At 47.9% G+C, this 20,780-nt stretch overlaps 1 protein-coding gene across 2 annotated transcripts in view; it reads left to right on the top strand.

The window, feature by feature from the left end:
• Positions 1-20,780, top strand: part of DOCK11 (dedicator of cytokinesis 11) — a 981,167-nt gene that overhangs the window by 472,324 nt on the left and 488,063 nt on the right. For both annotated transcript variants that reach the window (XM_063937505.1, XM_063937504.1), the window contains 2 exons: positions 10,206-10,384; positions 17,767-17,886. In XM_063937505.1, coding sequence (XP_063793575.1) covers positions 10,206-10,384; positions 17,767-17,886 — 299 coding nt within the window. The remainder of the gene's footprint in view (positions 1-10,205; positions 10,385-17,766; positions 17,887-20,780) is intronic.

Here is a 20,780-nt window from a genome sequence, read left to right as displayed (position 1 = left end):
AAAGGTAGCGCACAGCACTGCAGCTGTGCGCCATTTTCCTCTCAGCACACTTCACACGCAGTCACTGAGGGTGCAGGGCGCTGGGGGGGGGCGCCCTGGGAGGCAAATGTAACCTATATAAAGGCTAAAAATACCTCACATATAGCCCCCAGAGGCTATATGGAGATATTTAACCCCTGCCTGGATTCACTAAATAGCGGGAGACGAGCCCGCCGGAAAAGGGGCGGGGCCTATCTCCTCAGCACACGGCGCCATTTCCTCTCACAGCTCCGCTGGTCAGGACGGCTCCCAGGTCTCTCCCCTGCACTGCACTACAGAAACAGGGTAAAACAGAGAGGGGGGGCAAATTTATGGCGATATTTTGATATATATAAAGCAGCTATAAGGGAGCACTTATTATAAGGCTATCCCTGTTATATATAGCGCTTTTGGTGTGTGCTGGCAAACTCTCCCTCTGTCTCCCCAAAGGGCTAGTGGGTCCTGTCTTCGTTAGGAGCATTCCCTGTGTGTCTGCTGTGTGTCGGTACGTGTGTGTCGACATGTATGAGGACGATATTGGTGTGGAGGCGGAGCAATTGCCAAATATGAGGATGTCACCCCCTAGGGAGTCGACACCAGAATGGATGCCTTTATTTATGGAACTACGGGATAGTGTCAACACGCTAAAGCAGTCGTTTGACGACATGAGACGGCCGGACAATCAATTAGTGCCTGTCCAGGCGACTCAAACACCGTCAGGGGCTGTGAAACGCCCTTTGCCTCAGTCGGTCGACACAGACCCAGACACAGGCACTGACTCCAGTGGTGACGGTGACGAATCAACCGTATTTTCCAGTAGGGCCACACATTATATGATTTTGGCAATGAAGGAGGCGTTACATTTAGCTGATACTACAGGTACCACTAAACAGGGTATTATGTGGGGTGTGAAAAAACTACCTATAGTTTTTCCTGAATCAGAAGAATTAAATGACGTGTGTAATGAAGCGTGGGTTGCCCCTGATAAAAAGCTGATAATTTCAAAGAAATTATTGGCATTATACCCTTTCCCGCCAGAGGTTAGGGAGCGCTGGGAAACACCTCCTAGGGTGGACAAGGCGCTAACACGCTTATCTAAACAAGTGGCGTTACCCTCTCCTGAGACGGCCGCACTTAAAGATCCATCAGATAGGAGGATGGAAAATATCCAAAAAAGTATATACACACATGCAGGTGTTATACTACGACCAGCTATAGCGACTGCCTGGATGTGCAGTGCTGGGGTAGTTTGGTCAGAGTCCCTGATTGAAAATATTGATACCCTGGACAGGGACAATATTTTACTGTCGTTAGAACAAATAAAGGATGCATTTCTTTATATGTGTGATGCACAGAGGGATATCTGCACACTGGCATCACGGGTAAGTGCTATGTCCATTTCGGCCAGAAGAGCTTTATGGACGCGACAGTGGACAGGCGATGCGGATTCAAAACGACATATGGAAGTTTTGCCGTATAAAGGGGAGGAGTTATTTGGAGTCGGTCTATCAGATTTGGTGGCCACGGCTACAGCCGGGAAATCCACCTTTCTACCTCAAGTCACTCCCCAACAGAAAAAGGCACCGACTTTTCAACCGCAGCCCTTTCGTTCCTTTAAAAATAAGAGAGCAAAGGGCTATTCATATCTGCCACGAGGCAGAGGTCGAGGGAAGAGACAGCAACAGGCAGCTCCTTCCCAGGAACAGAAGCCTTCCCCGGCTTCTACAAAAGCCTCAGCATGACGCTGGGGCTTCTCAAGCGGACTCGGGGACGGTGGGTGGTCGTCTCAAAAATTACAGCGCGCAGTGGGCTCACTCGCAGGTAGATCCCTGGATCCTGCAGATAATATCTCAGGGGTACAGGTTGGAATTAGAGACAGATCCACCTCGCCGTTTCCTGAAGTCTGCTTTACCAACGTCCCCCTCCGAAAGGGAGACGGTTTTGGAAGCCATTCACAAGCTGTACTCTCAGCAGGTGATAGTCAAGGTACCTCTTCTACAACAAGGGAAGGGGTATTATTCCACTCTTTTTGTGGTACCGAAGCCGGATGGCTCGGTAAGGCCTATTCTAAATCTGAAGTCCTTGAACCTGTACATAAAGAAGTTCAAGTTCAAGATGGAGTCACTCAGAGCAGTGATAGCGAACCTGGAAGAGGGGGACTTTATGGTATCCTTGGACATCAAGGATGCGTATCTCCACGTTCCAATTTACCCCTCACACCAGGGGTACCTCAGGTTCGTTGTACAAAACTGTCACTATCAGTTTCAGACGCTACCGTTCGGATTGTCCACGGCACCTCGGGTCTTTACAAAGGTAATGGCCGAGATGATGATTCTTCTTCGAAGAAAAGGCATATTAATTATCCCATACTTGGACGATCTCCTAATAAGGGCAAGGTCCAGAGAACAGCTAGAGATGGGATTAGCACTGTCGCAAGAAGTGCTAAAACAGCACGGGTGGATTCTGAATATTCCAAAATCCCAGTTAATGCCGACAACTCGTCTGCTGTTCCTAGGGATGATTCTGGACACGGTTCAGAAAAAGGTTTTTCTCCCGGAGGAAAAAGCCAAGGAGTTATCCGAGCTTGTCAGGAACCTCCTAAAACCAGGAAAGGTGTCTGTACATCAATGCACAAGAGTCCTGGGAAAAATGGTGGCTTCTTACGAAGCAATTCCATTCGGCAGATTCCACGCAAGAATTTTCCAAAGGGATCTGTTGGACAAATGGTCAGGGTCGCATCTTCAGATGCACCTGCGGATAACCCTGTCTCCAAGGACAAGGGTGTCTCTTCTGTGGTGGTTGCAGAGTGCTCATCTATTGGAGGGCCGCAGATTCGGCATACAGGATTGGATCCTGGTGACCACGGACGCCAGCCTGAGAGGCTGGGGAGCAGTCACACAAGGAAGAAACTTCCAGGGAGTATGGACGAGCCTGGAAACGTCTCTTCACATAAACATTCTGGAACTAAGAGCAATATACAATGCTCTAAGCCAGGCAGAACCTCTGCTTCAGGGAAAACCGGTGTTGATCCAGTCGGACAACATCACGGCAGTCGCCCATGTGAACAGACAGGGCGGCACAAGAAGCAGGAGTGCAATGGCAGAAGCTGCAAGGATTCTTCGCTGGGCAGAGAATCATGTGATAGCACTGTCAGCAGTGTTCATCCCGGGAGTGGACAACTGGGAAGCAGACTTCCTCAGCAGACACGATCTTCACCCGGGAGAGTGGGGACTTCATCCAGAAGTCTTCCACTTGCTGGTAACCCGTTGGGAAAGACCAATGGTGGACATGATGGCGTCTCGCCTCAACAAAAAACTGGACAGGTATTGCGCCAGGTCAAGAGATCCGCAGGCAATAGCTGTGGACGCGCTGGTAACGCCTTGGGTGTACCAGTCGGTGTACGTGTTTCCTCCTCTGCCTCTCATACCAAAAGTATTGAGAATTATACGGCAAAGAGGCGTAAGGACGATACTAGTGGTTCCGAATTGGCCAAGAAGGACTTGGTACCCGGAACTTCAAGAGATGATCACGGAAGATCCGTGGCCTCTACCTCTAAGGAGGGACTTGCTTCAGCAGGGTCCCTGTCTGTTTCAAGACTTACCGCGGCTGCGTTTGACGGCATGGCGGTTGAACGCCGGATCCTAAAGGAAAAAGGCATGCCGGAAGAAGTCATTCCTACTTTGATTAAAGCAAGGAAGGAAGTAACCGTGCAACATTATCACCGAATTTGGCGAAAATATGTTGCGTGGTGCGAAGATCGGAGTGCTCCGACGGAGGAATTTCAACTGGGTCGATTCCTACATTTCCTGCAATCAGGATTGTCTATGGGTCTCAAATTGGGATCTATTAAGGTTCAAATTTCGGCCCTGTCGATTTTCTTTCAAAAAGAATTGGCTTCAGTCCCTGAAGTCCAGACCTTTGTTAAGGGAGTGCTACATATACAGCCTCCTGTGGTGCCTCCAGTGGCACCGTGGGATCTCAATGTGGTTTTGGACTTTCTAAAATCTCATTGGTTTGAACCACTAAAGAAGGTGGATTTGAAATATCTCACATGGAAAGTGACCATGCTTCTAGCCCTGGCTTCGGCCAGGAGAGTGTCAGAACTGGCAGCTTTATCTTACAAAAGCCCATATCTGATTTTCCATTCGGACAGGGCAGAACTGCGGACTCGTCCGCATTTTCTCCCTAAGGTGGTGTCAGCATTTCATCTGAACCAGCCTATTGTAGTGCCTGCGGCTACAAGTGACTTGGAGGACTCCAAGTTACTGGACGTTGTCAGAGCATTAAAAATATATATTGCAAGGACAGCTGGAGTCAGAAAATCTGACTCGTTGTTTATATTGTATGCACCCAACAAGATGGGTGCTCCTGCGTCTAAGCAGACGATTGCTCGTTGGATCTGTAGCACAATCCAACTTGCACATTCTGTGGCAGGCCTGCCACAGCCTAAATCTGTAAAGGCCCACTCCACAAGGAAGGTGGGCTCATCTTGGGCGGCTGCCCGAGGGGTCTCGGCATTACAACTTTGCCGAGCAGCTACGTGGTCAGGGGAGAACACGTTTGTAAAATTTTACAAATTTGATACTCTGGCTAAGGAGGACCTGGAGTTCTCTCATTCGGTGCTGCAGAGTCATCCGCACTCTCCCGCCCGTTTGGGAGCTTTGGTATAATCCCCATGGTCCTTTCAGGAACCCCAGCATCCACTAGGACGATAGAGAAAATAAGATTTTACTTACCGATAAATCTATTTCTCGGAGTCCGTAGTGGATGCTGGGCGCCCATCCCAAGTGCGGATTATCTGCAATAATTGTACATAGTTATTGTTAACTAATTCGGGTTATTGTTGAAGGAAGCCATCTTTCAGAGGCTCCGCTGTTATCATACTGTTAACTGGGTTTAGATCACAAGTTGTACGGTGTGATTGGTGTGGCTGGTATGAGTCTTACCCGGGATTCAAAATCCTCCCTTATTGTGTACGCTCGTCCGGGCACAGTACCTAACTGGAGTCTGGAGGAGGGTCATAGGGGGAGGAGCCAGTGCACACCACCTGATCTGGAAAAGCTTTACTTTTTGTGCCCTGTCTCCTGCGGAGCCGCTATTCCCCATAGTCCTTTCAGGAACCCCAGCATCCACTACGGACTCCGAGAAATAGATTTATCGGTAAGTAAAATCTTATTTTTTGCCACTATTTTGCCCCCCCTCTCTTGTTTTACCCTGTTTCTGTAGTGCAGTGCAGGGGAGAGACCTGGGAGCCGTCCTGACCAGCGGAGCTGTGTAAGGAAAATGGCGCTGTGTGCTGAGGAGATAGGCCCCGCCCCTTTTCCGGCGGGCTCGTCTCCCGCTCTTTAGTGTATTCTGGCAGGGGTTAAATATCTCCATATAGCCCCCGGAGGCTATATGTGAGGTATTTTTTAGCCAAATAGGTTTTCATTTGCCTCCCATGGCGCTCCCCTCCCAGCGCCCTGCACCCTCAGTGACTGCCGTGTGAAGTGTGCTGAGAGGAAAATGGCGCACAGCTGCAGTGCTGTGCGCTACCTTTAGAAGACTGAGGAGTCTTCTGCCGCCGATTCTGGACCTCTTCATGTTTCAGCATCTGCAAGGGGGCCGGCGGCGAGGCTCCGGTGACCATCCAGGCTGTACCTGTGATCGTCCCTCTGGAGCTGATGTCCAGTAGCCAAGAAGCCAATCGATCCTGCACGCAGGTGAGTTCACTTCTTCTCCCCTAAGTCCCTCGTTGCAGTGATCCTGTTGCCAGCAGGACTCACTGTAAAATAAAAAACCTAAGCTAAACTTTCTCTAAGCAGCTCTTTAGGAGAGCCACCTAGATTGCACCCTTCTCGGCCGGGCACAAAAATCTAACTGAGGCTTGGAGGAGGGTCATAGGGGGAGGAGCCAGTGCACACCACCTGATCGGAAAGCTTTACTTTTTGTGCCCTGTCTCCTGCGGAGCCGCTATTCCCCATGGTCCTTTCAGGAACCCCAGCATCCACTAGGACGATAGAGAAAATGAGTTAGTGGAGGAGAGTTGAATGTTTTATCGCACCCTGTCGCAGTATATGTCACTATAGGCGGGGCGATAAGCAAATGTCTGTTTTGCGCTGTACACCCATTGTTTCTCCCTCTTTTCTTGCCCAAGAGCACCAGCTTTAGCTGTACAGTGTGGCTTAATTCTAAAGTATTGGATGCAACAAAATGAATATGCGAAAAGCTGGACTTTTGGCACATTTCTGCTTGCAGACCTCAGGAGGGGCCAGCAGAAGTAATGGGAATGTGCGCCAGATTGGAGCAAAATTTATTTCTCTCTGTATGTCACAATTACATCTTGATTTTCTATGCTGCAAAGGGAAATAATGATTATTGCTGCTCCTCTGCACTACTTTACATTGGCGGTGTAACTTTATTGTAGCCAATAGAGGGCCTGATTCTGGGTCAGACGCTGCAGCATCTGTGTGTGCGTCTTTTGATGATATTGCTTCTGTGACTTTATGCAAATGCCGCTACTAGTTCTTCCCTGGTGCACATCCATGGGGTAAATTTACTAAAGCTTCTTAAAGTGAAAAGAGCTGATGTTGCCCATAGCAACCAATCAGATTATCTCTATCATTTCTTTATTGCATCCTAGGAAATGATAGCGAGAATCTGGTTGCTATGGGCAACATCAGCTCTTTTCATTTTGAGAATCTTTAGTAAATTTACCCCCATGTGTGTGAATGAGCAAGGACTGAGAAGCCTACTTTGGGTATGTTTAGCTGCTCATACCGCTTAGTCGCAACATCTACATTTGCACCAGCACCATTCTAGATGCAGATTGTCCATCAGAGTATGTCCTCCAATGTGAACGATTATGTGTCTGAGTTTGCAACTGCTTCAGTGACACGCCTGCAACACTCCTATAACACGCCCGTAAGACAGACCATCTCCGTGTGTCTGAATAGCCACCTCCCAATGCCCAGGAGCCCCCAAGACATTTCTGAAGCTCAATCGCAACTGCAATTCTATGCGCACGGTTTCTGTAAGCATGTACAGTGCGACTTAGATGCAGTAACAGAAAAAATGCTGAGCTGTGTCTGACATCGACATTACGTCTGACTCAGAAGCCGACTCAGAGACTCAATAGGATCAACAGCAGATTACAGAGATTAGACATTAGTTGGAAGGCTCAAAAAAAAAAAAAAAACACATACGTATATCCATATGCAGCTGATGGGATGTAGTTAATATCCGGGCGGTCGGGATCCCGGTGGGCAGAATACCGACGGCAGGATCCCGACCGCCGAGAATGTCGACAGCTGCGCCAGGGCTATTCCCACTTGTGGGTGTCCACAACACAGAGTGGGAATAGAACATGTGGCAAACACAGAGAGCCACCGAACCCACAATGGGCTTTCTAGAGCTCGCCCCACAGCCGGAATTCTGGCAGCCGGGATCCCGGCGTCGGTATTCCGACTGCCGGGATTCCATACCCAAGCCGCAGCTAACACTTAGGACTCCTTAAGCTTGAAGAGGCAGAACAGGAAGGTAATGGTCAGGAAGGCATTTGCTGAGTGTAGTAGTATTAGCTGAGTATAGTACAGTAAGCCTGTGTCCTTACATCACTGATAACACTACTAAAACGCAATTACATGGCCTCATTATTTCCCTACTTATATTAATCCTCTTAATCTGCCTTTCAATCCATTTTTAATTTGTCTGCCATATTGATTTTCTCTCCTTATAATGTAGTAATGCTGCATCTGTTGCTGTTGCTTACTGCAATATCTGCCTATTTTGTTACAATTAAAAATTATACTTTGATATGAAGAAAACCATCCCTGATACGGCTTCATTTTACATCAGTAGTCCAGATGCCTCCTGAGTTTTGATCTGAGACCAGTCAGATGTGTCCTCATACATCTAGCCTCAATACACCATGCAGCGGGAGATGCCCGGTCCTGGAGACTGTGCTGATTAATTTGATACGTGACACTTGTATATCTGTCTGCTAATGAGTCTGTATACGAAGCGAAATGGAACTTGGAGTGAAAAGAAACTGCTGCTGCTGCATCGTAGCACTTCGCATAAACATTCAGAGACTCAGTTGCACACAGATATACAAGTGCTGCATATAAAATTGATCAGCACAGTCTCCTGGTGCGTCCTAGCCCCATCACGTTGTGACTAAGACATTTTCGTCAAAAAGCAACACAGAAAAGATGTCCAGAGCTAGAAAGAGTCACACAGGACCTGGCGTGACAAGAGGGGCTGTTTGGCGTGACTGCAGCAATGATGTATGAGGACACATCTGTATCTCCACATCCAGAAGTCCGATATCTCCTTCATCAGTGTTCTAGTCCGGTGAGCAGGGATCCAGAAGCCAAGAACTACATGAAACTGTTACTGGCCTTGTCCTAGTTCATACCTTAGTCAGGCGTCAACTAAAAGAATAGAATGCTGACTGCCATGTACAATTGTCACATTCAGCAAAATTGTCCAACTAAGTACCACAAATGTGGCTTTATATAATGACCGTAAATACCTTTGGCTATCAATGCAAAATAATAGTTTAATATTGTTACCATATGTGGTCGGTCATTTAGATTTCCTCATCTACAGTGTGATTTACAATATAGAATAGTACTAAAAAAGAGCACTTGTAGGCACTGCCTCAAGACCTTGGACATTAGGACAATATATAGTAAAGGCTTGTTAGCATCCCAATAACTAGAAATGTTTGTGGCTCATAGGACGATTGTGATAGGTCCTTCTATGCACATAACCAACATGATATCTGTCCCATTTCCAGTCAGTGTCCAATAAAGCAAAGTACTAATTACTTAGTAGCACTGATAATCATTTTATCTTCATTATTCAGCAGATATTTTTTTTATACGTATAAATATGTTATGAAGTCATGGGACAGCGTCTCCTGTGCTGCTGGGCCCCATAACAGTCTCAGTGTTGTAGTCATTTAGTGGGCAGGAAACTCAGGCCTTCGGTTTGCCATACCCAAGTAGATGCGTGCCTCATCCCTTGTGGGATTATCCTGCACAGAAGGCATAAACAATCATTTCCAATGGCTGGAGCCAGATAATACCCCATTAGGCCCTAGGCAAAATACTGGTTTGGGCTTCCTTTCTCCCCTCCATTTGTCAGTACAAAAAAACATATAAAATCTTGTTAGAGTAAACTAGGCCTATAAGTGTCCAATGGGTCCTTTGCCAGAGCCTAGCTTGGGTAATAGAGGATCTGCCCCTGCCTGTTACAAAACAAGTCTAGGAAAATAGAAACAAATATAATTAAACCAGACAGTGGGACAGATGTATTAAGCCTGGATAAGGTATTAAGAAGTGATAAGTGCAAGGTGATAACGCACAAGCCAATCAGTTCCTAACTGTCATTTTTCAAATCCATAATGATTTGCTGGTGCGTCATCACCTTGCACTTATCACTGCTTTATGACTTCTGTATTCCTTCTCCAGGTTAATACATCTGCCCCAGTATACCTTGTATTTTGCATGGCAAGACAGTGGGTTTCTTCAGTTTGATGTGCAGTGTTGTAAAATACCCCAACAGGATACACAACACAGCTCTCGACCAAAGAATAGACTGGAACCATGGTTCATATCTAACTTCATTCTGTGGATATCAACACATGAGCCGGTATGGGGACTATCATGTTTGAGTAACCGAGGACAGGCAAAAAAATAACTGTTATGTTTCACATCGCACAAATAACCTTGTATCAACCTGGTGTATTACCGAGTCGACACGGGTCACTGTGCGTTGTGAAAGGGTCCCTCCAGAAATCCTGTATCGCCTGACTCAGTAATTCAACCTGGGTTATTAGAAGGGTTATTCCCGGGTTGAATACCGGATCAGTGTCAGTGTGAACGGGTTGCCAGGTCGATGTGACCCTGGACACATTCACTATATAGGGAGAGGCGGCGTGGAGATGAGCTCATCTCCAGCACGGCCTCTGCCCCCGCCGCCAATTACGCCGCAGTCCTTGCCCCCGAATAGCAACCAAATTGCCGGGTTGGGATGGGGGCCTGTAGGGTCCAAGGCCGGGTCCCATTCGGGAAGAACCCGTTTTCAGTTCCCGGATGGGACCTGGTATTGGTGATGTGAAAGGGGCATTATAGGTTCTAAAACTACTGACACTTATTGTAGGGCTGGAAAATACTTTGTGTTTGTGTTTTTGTCTGCAGATATGAATCTTGAGTGCAGCTTGACGGACGATTATTGTAAGCATCACTTTCTGGTTGGCCTCTTACTGAGAGAAGTATTGCACGCCTTACAAGAGAACTGCGATATCCGATATGCCGCCATTTCAACATTAAAGCACCTTCTAATCAAACATGCATTTGATAACAGATTCCAGCACAAGGTAATGAGTCAGGTTACCATGAGGTACTGTAGGTCAACATGTAATATGAACTGACTGAGCTGCTGATTTTTTACATGGTTCCAACATGGTCAAAGTAACCCAGCGTGCTGTACAAGCATAGAACAGACGGAGAGTAAATTGTGCCAAATCCTATTAATATAAGTGGTATTTGTACAATCTCCATTCTTTTGTGATCTCTGGTTTATAATCTTTTTGTGTTTAGTTTGTTAAGGGATTTTCTCTGACGTCCTAAGTGGATGCTGGGACTCCATTAGGACCATGGGGAATAGCGGCTCCGCAGGAGACTGGGCACAACTATAAGAAAGCTTTAGACTACTGGTGTGCACTGGCTCCTCCCACTATGACCCTCCTCCAGACTTCAGTTAGAATCTTGTGCCCGGCTGAGCTGGATGCACACTAGGGTCTCTCCTGAGCTCCTAGAAAGAAAGTATATTTTAGGTTTTTTATTTTACAGTGAGATCTGCTGGCAACAGACTCACTGCAGCGAGGGACTAAGGGGAGAAGAAGCGAACCTAACTAACTGGTGGTAGTTTGGGCTTCTTAGGCTACTGGACACCATTAGCTCCAGAGGGATCGACCGCAGGACCCGACCTTGGTGTTCGTTCCCGGAGCCGCGCCGCCGGCCCCCTTACAGAGCCAGAATGTTACGGAAAATCGGCGGCAGAAGACTTCAGTCTTCAACAAGGTAGCGCACAGCACTGCAGCTGTGCGCCATTGCTCCTCATGCACACCTCACACTCCGGTCACTGATGGGTGCAGGGCGCTGGGGGGGGGGGCGCCCTGAGGGCAATATAAGACACCTTGGCTGGCAAATCTACACCATATATAGTCAGGAAGGCTATATAGGTGTAAAAATACCCCTGCCAGAATTCCAGAAAAAGCGGGAGAAGTCCGCCGGAAAAGGGGCGGGGCCATCTCCCTCAGCACACTGGCGCCATTCTTCCCTCACAGCTCCACTGGAAGGACGCTCCCTGGCTCTCCCCTGCAGTGTACAAGCTACAGAAGGGTAAAAAAGAGAGGGGGGGCACTAAATTTAGGCGCAGTATATATATATATATATATATATATATATATATATATAATATAAGCAGCTATAAGGGAAAAACACTTATTTATAGTGGGATCCCTGTGTTATATAGCGCTCTGGTGTGTGCTGGCATACTCTCTCTCTGTCTCCCCAAAGGGCTTTGTGGGGTCCTGTCCTCTGTCAGAGCATTCCCTGTGTGTGTGCTGTGTGTCGGTACGGCTGTGTCGACATGTTTGATGAGGAGGCTTATGTGGAGGCGGAGCAGATGCCTATAAATGTGATGTCACCCCCTGCGGGGTCGACACCTGAGTGGATGGTGCTGTGGAAGGAATTACGCGACAGTGTCGACTCCTTGCATAAAAGGTTTGACGACATACCAAATGTGGGACAGCCGGCTTCTCAGCCTGTGCCTGCCCAGGCGTCTCAAAAGCCATCAGGGGCTCTAAAACGCCCGCTACCTCAGATGGCAGACACAGATGTCGACACAGATACTGACTCCAGTGTCGACGACGATGAGACTAATGTAACTTCCAGTAGGGCCACACGTTACATGATTGAGGCAATGAAAAATGTGTTGCACATTTCTGATGTTACCCCCGGTACCACAAAAAAGGGTATTATGTTTGGAGAGAAAAAACTACCAGTAGCTTTTCCTCCATCTGAAGAGTTAAATGAAGTGTGTGAAGAAGCGTGGGCTTCCCCTGATAAGAAACTGGTAATTTCTAAGAGGTTACTAATGGCGTACCCTTTCCCGCCAGAGGATAGGTCACGTTGGGAAACATCCCCTAGGGTGGATAAAGCGCTCACACGCTTGTCAAAGAAGGTGGCACTACCGTCTCCGGATACGGACGCCCTGAAGGAATCTGCTGATAGAAAGCAGGAGGCTATCCTGAAGTCTATATATACACACACAGGTGTGATACTGAGACCGGCTATTGCTTCAGTATGGATGTGCAGTGCTGCAGCTGCGTGGTCAGATTCCCTGTCGGAAAATATTGATACCCTAGACAGGGACACTATATTGCTAACCGTAGAGCATATTAAAGACGCACTTTTATACATGAGGGATGCACAGAGGGATATTTGCCGGCTGGCATCTAAAATAAGTGCAATGTCCATTTCTGCCAGGAGAGGGTTATGGACTCGGCAGTGGACAGGAGATGCAGATTCTAAAAGGCACATGGAAGTTCTGCCTTATAAGGGTGAGGAGTTGTTCGGGGATGGTCTCTCGGACCTCGTTTCCACAGCAACAGCTGGGAAGTCTACATTTTTACCCCATGTTCCCTCACAGCCAAAGAAAGCACCGTATTATCAGGTACAGTCCTTTCGGCCCAATAGGGGCAAGCGGGTTAAGGGCGCGTCCTTTCTGCCCAGAGGCAGAGGTAGAGGGAAAAAGCTGCAGCATACAGCCAGTTCCCAGGAGCAAAAGTCCTCCCCCGCTTCCTCTAAGTCCACAGCATGACGCTGGGGCTCCACAGGCGGAGCCAGGTACGGTGGGGGCCCGTCTCAAATATTTCAGCAATCAGTGGGCTCGCTCACGGGTGGATCCCTGGATCTTTCAAGTAGTATCTCAGGGGTACAAGCTGGAATTCGAGACGTCTCCCCCCCCCCCGCCGTTTCCTCAAATCTGCCTTACCAACCACTCCCTCAGGCAGGGAGGCAGTGTTACAGGCAATTCACAAGCTGTATTCACAACAGGTGATAGTAAAGGTGCCCCTACTTCAACAAGGACGGGGTTACTATTCCACAATGTTTGTGGTACCGAAACCGGACGGTTCGGTGAGACCCATTTTAAATTTGAAATCCTTGAACACATATATAAAAAAATTCAAGTTCAAGATGGAATCGCTCAGGGCGGTTATTGCAAGCCTGGACGAGGGGGATTACATGGTATCACTGGACATCAAGGATGCTTACCTGCATGTCCCCATTTACCATCCTCACCAGGAGTACCTCAGATTTGTGGTACAGGATTGTCATTACCAATTCCAGACGTTGCCGTTAGGTCTATCCACGGCTCCGAGGGTCTTTACCAAGGTAATGGCCGAAATGATGATACTCCTTCGAAAGAAGGGAGTTTTAATTATCCCGTACTTGGACGATCTCCTGATAAAGGCGAGGTCCAGGGAGCAGTTGTTGGTCGGGGTAGCACTATCTCGGGAGGTGCTACAACAGCACGGCTGGATTCTAAACATTCCAAAGTCACAGCTGGTCCCTACGACACGTCTACTGTTCCTGGGGATGGTTCTGGACACAGAACAGAAAAAAGTGTTTCTCCCGGAGGAGAAGGCCAAGGAGCTGTCATCTCTAGTCAGAGGCCTCCTAAAACCAAAACAGGTGTCGGTGCATCACTGCACGCGGATCCTGGGAAAGATGGTAGCTTCCTACGAAGCAATTCCATTCGGCAGGTTCCATGCAAGAACCTTTCAGTGGGACCTGTTGGACAAGTGGTCCGGATCGCATCTTCAGATGCATCGGCTGATAACCCTGTCTCCAAGGACAAGGGTGTCTCTGCTGTGGTGGCTGCAGAGTGCTCATCTTCAAGAGGGCCGCAGATTCGGCATACAGGACTGGGTCCTGGTGACCACGGATGCCAGCCTTCGAGGCTGGGGGGCAGTCACACAGGGAAGAAACTTCCAAGGACTATGGTCAAGTCAGGAGACTTCCCTGCACATAAATATTCTGGAACTAAGGGCCATTTACAATGCCCTAAGTCAGGCAAAACCCCTGCTTCAAAACCAGCCGGTACTGATCCAGTCAGACAACATCACGGCGGTCGCCCATGTAAACCGACAGGGCGGCACGAGAAGCAGGACGGCGATGGCAGAAGCCACAAGGATTCTCCGATGGGCGGAAAATCACGTGTTAGCACTGTCAGCAGTGTTCATTCCGGGAGTGGACAACTGGGAAGCAGACTTCCTCAGCAGGCACGACCTCCACCCGGGAGAGTGGGGACTTCATCCAGAAGTCTTTCAAATGATTGTAAACCGTTGGGAAAGGCCACAGGTGGACATGATGGCGTCCCGCCTAAGCAAAAAGCTAGAAAAGTATTGCGCCAGGTCAAGAGACCCGCAGGCGATAGCTGTGGACGCTCTAGTGACACCGTGGGTGTACCGGTCGGTTTATGTGTTCCCTCCTCTTCCTCTCATACCAAAGGTACTGAGGATAATAAGGAGAAGAGGAGTAAGAACTATACTCATTGTTCCGGATTGGCCAAGAAGAGCTTGGTACCCGGAACTTCAAGAAATGATCTCAGAGGACCCATGGCCTCTACCGCTCAGACAGGACCTGCTGCAGCAGGGGCCCTGTCTGTTCCAAGACTTACCGCGGCTGCGTTTGACGGCATGGCGGTTGAACACCGGATCCTGAAGGAAAAGGGCATTCCGGAGGAAGTCATTCCTACGGTGATTAAAGCTAGGAAAGAAGTAACCGCAAACCATTATCACCGCATATGGCGAAAATATGTTGCGTGGTGTGAGGCCAGGAAGGCCCCAACGGAGGAATTTCAGCTGGGCCGTTTCCTGCACTTCCTACAGTCAGGGGTGACTATGGGCCTTAAATTGGGTTCCATTAAGGTCCAGATTTCGGCTCTATCGATTTTCTTCCAGAGAGAACTGGCTTCACTACCTGAAGTTCAAACTTTTGTTAAGGGAGTGCTGCATATTCAGCCCCCTTTTGTGCCTCCAGTGGCACCTTGGGATCTCAACGTGGTGTTGGATTTCCTAAAGTCACATTGGTTTGAGCCACTTAAGACCGTGGAATTGAAATATCTCACGTGGAAAGTGGTCATGTTGTTGGCCTTGGCTTCGGCCAGGCGTGTATCAGAATTGGCGGCTTTGTCATGTAAAAGCCCTTATCTGATTTTCCATATGGATAGGGCAGAATTGAGGACTCGTCCCCAATTTCTCCCTAAGGTGGTATCAGCCTTTCATCTGAACCAACCTATCGTGGTGCCTGCGGCTACTAAAGACTTGGAGGCTTCCAAGTTGTTGGACGTAGTCAGGGCCCTGAAAATTTATGTTTCCAGGACAGCTGGAGTCAGAAAGACTGACTCCCTATTTATCCTGTATGCGCCCAACAAGTTGGGTGCACCTGCTTCAAAGCAGACTATTGCTCACTGGATCTGTAGTACGATTCAGCTTGCACATTCTGCGGCTGGATTGCCGCATCCTAAATCAGTGAAAGCCCATTCCACGAGGAAGGTGGGCTCTTCTTGGGCGGCTGCCCGAGGGGTCTCGGCTCTACAACTTTGCCGAGCAGCTACTTGGTCGGGGTCAAACACATTTGCTAAATTCTACAAGTTTGACACCCTGGCTGAGGAGGACCTTGAGTTTGCCCATTCGGTGCTGCAGAGTCATCCGCACTCTCCCGCCCGTTTGGGAGCTTTGGTATAATCCCCATGGTCCTTACGGAGTCCCAGCATCCACTTAGGACGTCAGAGAAAATAAGAATTTACTCACCGGTAATTCTATTTCTCGTAGTCCGTAGTGGATGCTGGGCGCCCATCCCAAGTGCGGATTGTCTGCAATACTTGTATATAGTTATTGTTTAACTAAAGGGTTATTGTTGAGCCATCTGTTGAGAGGCTCAGTTGTTATCATACTGTTAACTGGGTATTGTATCACAAGTTATACGGTGTGATTGGTGTGGCTGGTATGAGTCTTACCCGGGATTCAAAATCCTTCCTTATTGTGTCAGCTCTTCCGGGCACAGTATCCTAACTGAAGTCTGGAGGAGGGTCATAGTGGGAGGAGCCAGTGCACACCAGTAGTCTAAAGCTTTCTTATAGTTGTGGCCAGTCTCCTGCGGAGCCGCTATTCCCCATGGTCCTTACGGAGTCCCAGCATCCACTACGGACTACGAGAAATAGAATTACCGGTGAGTAAATTCTTATTTTTTTTTTTAATGCAAATCTGTTTTGTAAATGTAATTGTATTGTGGTATGTACCCTAAAGTATGCCTTTCACCTTGACATAAACATTGTACAAATGTATAGAGTGCAGTATTGTAAAATACCTGCATTCTAGGACTGATGCATACTCCCAAAGACCAGAACCAAGCTTTTGGTTTCACCATTTGTGTCTACACTTATACTCTGTGTGCATAGGGAGGAACCGTGCAAGACTATGTAAAGACAGCTATAGGAGCATACATTTTCCCCACAATATTTTGCTAACCATGTGGTAGTACGTAGATTCATTTTTAGACTCTTGCAGATATCCCCCACTTGCTAGAAGGACAGATATAATATCGTCCAGCAGAGCATACTGAGACACACTGCACATCTGTGCTCTCCATCTACTCTCTATCTACAATGTTCTCGCCACCCAAACTGCTCCCTGTCTCTGTGTTACTGCACATGTCATAGTAATGTAAGTGCACCCGACATGGTAACATAAGCACAGTGCGCCACTGAATGTCCGTCAGACAAATGGAGCAGGATAGTGCTGGGTGGCGTGTAAAAATAGCAGATGCAACAGCCATGAAATGAATCCTGTTGAGAACATTGTACATGAGTAACATGTTGGGGGATATCCAATTTCCGTTGAATTAACATCAGGTCTTTTTTCCGATGTTTCACCATTTTTTAAAAACATTTTTTACAGGCTATCCAATATGGATCTCCCATAAAAAACAAAAAAGCTGACCTCCCAAAAATACAAAGGTTCAGTGAAACCTGTGTGTTTTCTGTAAAAACAGCCACATTTTTGCATGAAAATGGGGCTGTTTCAGGGGATTTGGCAGGCGAAACAAAATCCCTGATGACCGCTGCGACCTGCAGTGTCAGGCTGAAACTGCAGGGAGGGAGCCGCGGCCCAGGAGCCGGCATTTGGCGATTAACCCCGGTGGGGAAGCCGGGGCAGCGCCACGACCCGAATCCTCATTTCCCCCCACCCCTGGTCACATGGGGAGCGGGCATGTGACCGGAGGGAGCCAGCTCTGCACCACTGCACCGGGAGCTGTCAGGAGCCGGCACCCGGTACAGCATTAGGTAACCCCCGATAAGTCGCCGCTCGTGCCGGCTTATTGGGCTACTTAGCCCCAAGCAGGACAAATAGCCATGGTAAATTACCGGGGCTAATTTAGATATCCCACATTGTCAGTAAGAATTGGTTTTATATAAGCACCAATCTTGTTTTAGGTCATTTAATAGTTGGTTGCATTTTTAAAAAATGTATATTAATTAGCCGCTCAGAATTTCTACATCTAAGATGATGCTGCAGGAAATAAGCATGGAATTATAAGTAGCATTCTTGTTTTGGGGGGAAATTTGGTGAGAATCACTATTAAAATATTATTATTACATTGTGTCTTGTGTTCATTTATCTTGTAGAACCAGCAAGCAAAGATCACCCTGCTGTACCTTCCGCTGGTCCGCATGCTGCTAGACAATGTCTCCCGATTCGCCAGTAAAGACACCGTGTATCACTGCACCACAGACATGTCCTCTTCTGTAAGTACTGTGCTTTCTTTCTTATAGACATTGTATTCTTATTTTTTGTATTCATGTCGGTTGATAAGAAGAGTATTTGCACACCTTGTGAAGTGCAACAAAATATGCTTGTGCTATATAAATACTGTATAAATATATCAATGGCCTTTTACAACACTGGAAAACTGCTCCCTTCTGTAATGACAGTTAATGTTTTCGTTTTCATCATGTACTGACATGTTAGAATAGGGGATGCCAGGCAATACATTTTACCTGTAGACAAAGACTACTAAGGGCAGTGCAAGAGGGAAGCAGTGAGGTTAGGATTAGGCAGGAGAAGGGGGTTAGGGTGCATGGCCGGGAAGGTAAGGAACCGGGGAGGGAGGGTTAGGGTTAGGCACAAAGCGGGGAGGGTTAGCTTTAGGCAGCGGGGAAGGGAGGGTTAGGCACCACACAGGAGGCGTAGGGTTAGGCAACACCAGGGAGGGTTAGGGTAGGGGGAATAGGAGGGTTAAGGTACTTATGAGAGGGCAGTCGGGATTCTGATGGACAGGATGCCGCTGTCGGTATTCTGACCGCCGGCATTCCGACCATCGGGAAATCATACTGAACCAGTGCAAGAGTCTTTTTGTGTCTTTTTGTGTTTGGAGTCTCCTGTCTTCCCCAGTATCACATACATGTTACATGATATGTAAACATTCGGACACCTCTGGTCAAACTGCCTGTCTTACTGACTCTGCATGGGAAAAGATGGTAACACACCCTCGGCAGACTACGTACGGCATAGGGTCACACTGTTTACCGCACAATTACTGTTTATTTGCTGAATTTAAGAAACTTAAAAATGTGGATTAATGTGGCATGGGTGAGTTTGCATCCAAATGATTGATGGCCTCAAAACTTGATTGATTCGGTATCCGGATGATATGTCGACACCACATGGTTGACATACATATGGCCAGCATGGTCAAAAGGTTGACAGATTCAAATGGTCGACATGAGTTTTTTTGAATTTTGTTTGATTTTTTCAACTTATTCATACTTTACCATCCAAGTGGCCTACCATTGGGAACGGTAACCTAGGACGAGCACAGCGGTAGTGGAGCGAGGCACCTTGCCCAAAACATGGCAAGCGAAGCGAGCCATGCGAGGGGATGCAGTACACTAACTGGGGTTCCATGTGCTGGAAGGTAAAATGTAAAACAAAAAAAAACATGAAAAACTCATGTTGACCTTTACACGTGACAACCATTTCCGTGTCAATCTTTTTCACATGTCAACCATTTGGTGTCAACCTAGACACTGTCGACCTATTATACTATGACCAATTGGCTCAACATACATTATATTAAGACAGGTGAATACAGCTGCAAAGGTGAATACACACTGTGACCCTTCTTACCTGCCAAGATGATAGTCCTACTCTCAGCTACCAAGGCAGGGCTTCAAAAAGCATCTAATAAGTAATACCCCTTTTCTCTAACGTCCTAGTGGATGCTGGGGACTCCGTCAGGACCATGGGGATTAGCGGCTCCGCAGGAGACAGGGCACAAAAATAAAGCTTTAGGATCAGGTGGTGTGCACTGGCTCCTCCCCCTATGACCCTCCTCCAAGCCTCAGTTAGGTTTTTGTGCCCGTCCGAGCAGGGTGCAATCTAGGTGGCTCTCCTAAAGAGCTGCTTAGAAAAAGTTTTTAGGTTTTTTATTTTCAGTGAGTCCTGCTGGCAACAGGCTCACTGCATCGAGGGACTTAGGGGAGAGAAGTGAACTCACCTGCGTGCAGGATGGATTGGCTTCTTAGGCTACTGGACACCATTAGCTCCAGAGGGATCGAACACAGGCCCAGCCATGGAGTCCGGTCCCGGAGCCGCGCCGCCGACCCCCCTTGCAGATGCCGAAGATTGAAGAGGTCCAGAAACAGGCGGCAGAAGACTTTTCAGTCTTCATGAGGTAGCGCACAGCACTGCAGCTGTGCGCCATTGTTGTCAGCACACTTCACACAGCGGTCACTGAGGGTGCAGGGCGCTGGGGGGGGGGCGCCCTGGGCAGCAATGTATAATACCTTTTTTATGGCTAAAAATACATCACATATAGCCCTTGAGGCTATATGGATGTATTTAACCCCTGCCAGATCTCACAAACTCCGGGAGAAGAGCCCGCCGAAATAGGGGGCGGGGCTTATTCTCCTCAGCACACAGCGCCATTTTCCTGCTCAGCTCCGCTGTGAGGAAGGCTCCCAGGACTCTCCCCTGCACTGCACTACAGAAACAGGGTAAAACAGAGAGGGGGGGCACTTTTTTGGCGATATTACTATATTTAAGCTGCTATAAGGATACAACACTTATATAGGGTTGTTCCCATATATATTATAGCGCTTGGGTGTGTGCTGGCAAACTCTCCCTCTGTCTCCCCAAAGGGCTAGTGGGGTCCTGTCTTCAATAGAGCATTCCCTGTGTGTCTGCTGTGTGTCGGTACGCGTGTGTCGACATGTATGAGGACGATGTTGGTGTGGAGGCAGAGCAATTGCCGGTAATGGTGATGTCACCCCCCAGGGAGTCGACACCGGAATGGATGGCTTTGTTTATGGAATTACGTGATAATGTCAGCACATTACAAAAATCAGTTGATGACATGAGACGGCCGGCAAACCAGTTAGTACCTGCCCAGGCGTCTCAGACACCGTCAGGGGCTGTAAAACGCCCTTTACCTCAGTCGGTCGACACAGACCCAGACACGGACACTGAATCTAGTGTCGACGGTGAAGAAACAAACGTATTTTCCAGTAGGGCCACACGTTATATGATCACGGCAATGAAGGAGACTTTACATATCTCTGATACTGCAAGTACCACAAAAAGGAGTATTATGTGGGGTGTGAAAAAACTACCTGTAGTTTTTCCTGAATCAGAGGAATTA

The sequence above is a fragment of the Pseudophryne corroboree genome, chromosome 8, assembly GCF_028390025.1.
Source record: "Pseudophryne corroboree isolate aPseCor3 chromosome 8, aPseCor3.hap2, whole genome shotgun sequence".
NCBI lineage: Eukaryota > Metazoa > Chordata > Amphibia > Anura > Myobatrachidae > Pseudophryne > Pseudophryne corroboree.
Note: the sequence above shows the minus strand (reverse complement) of the source record. Positions and strands in the feature narration are given on the sequence as shown.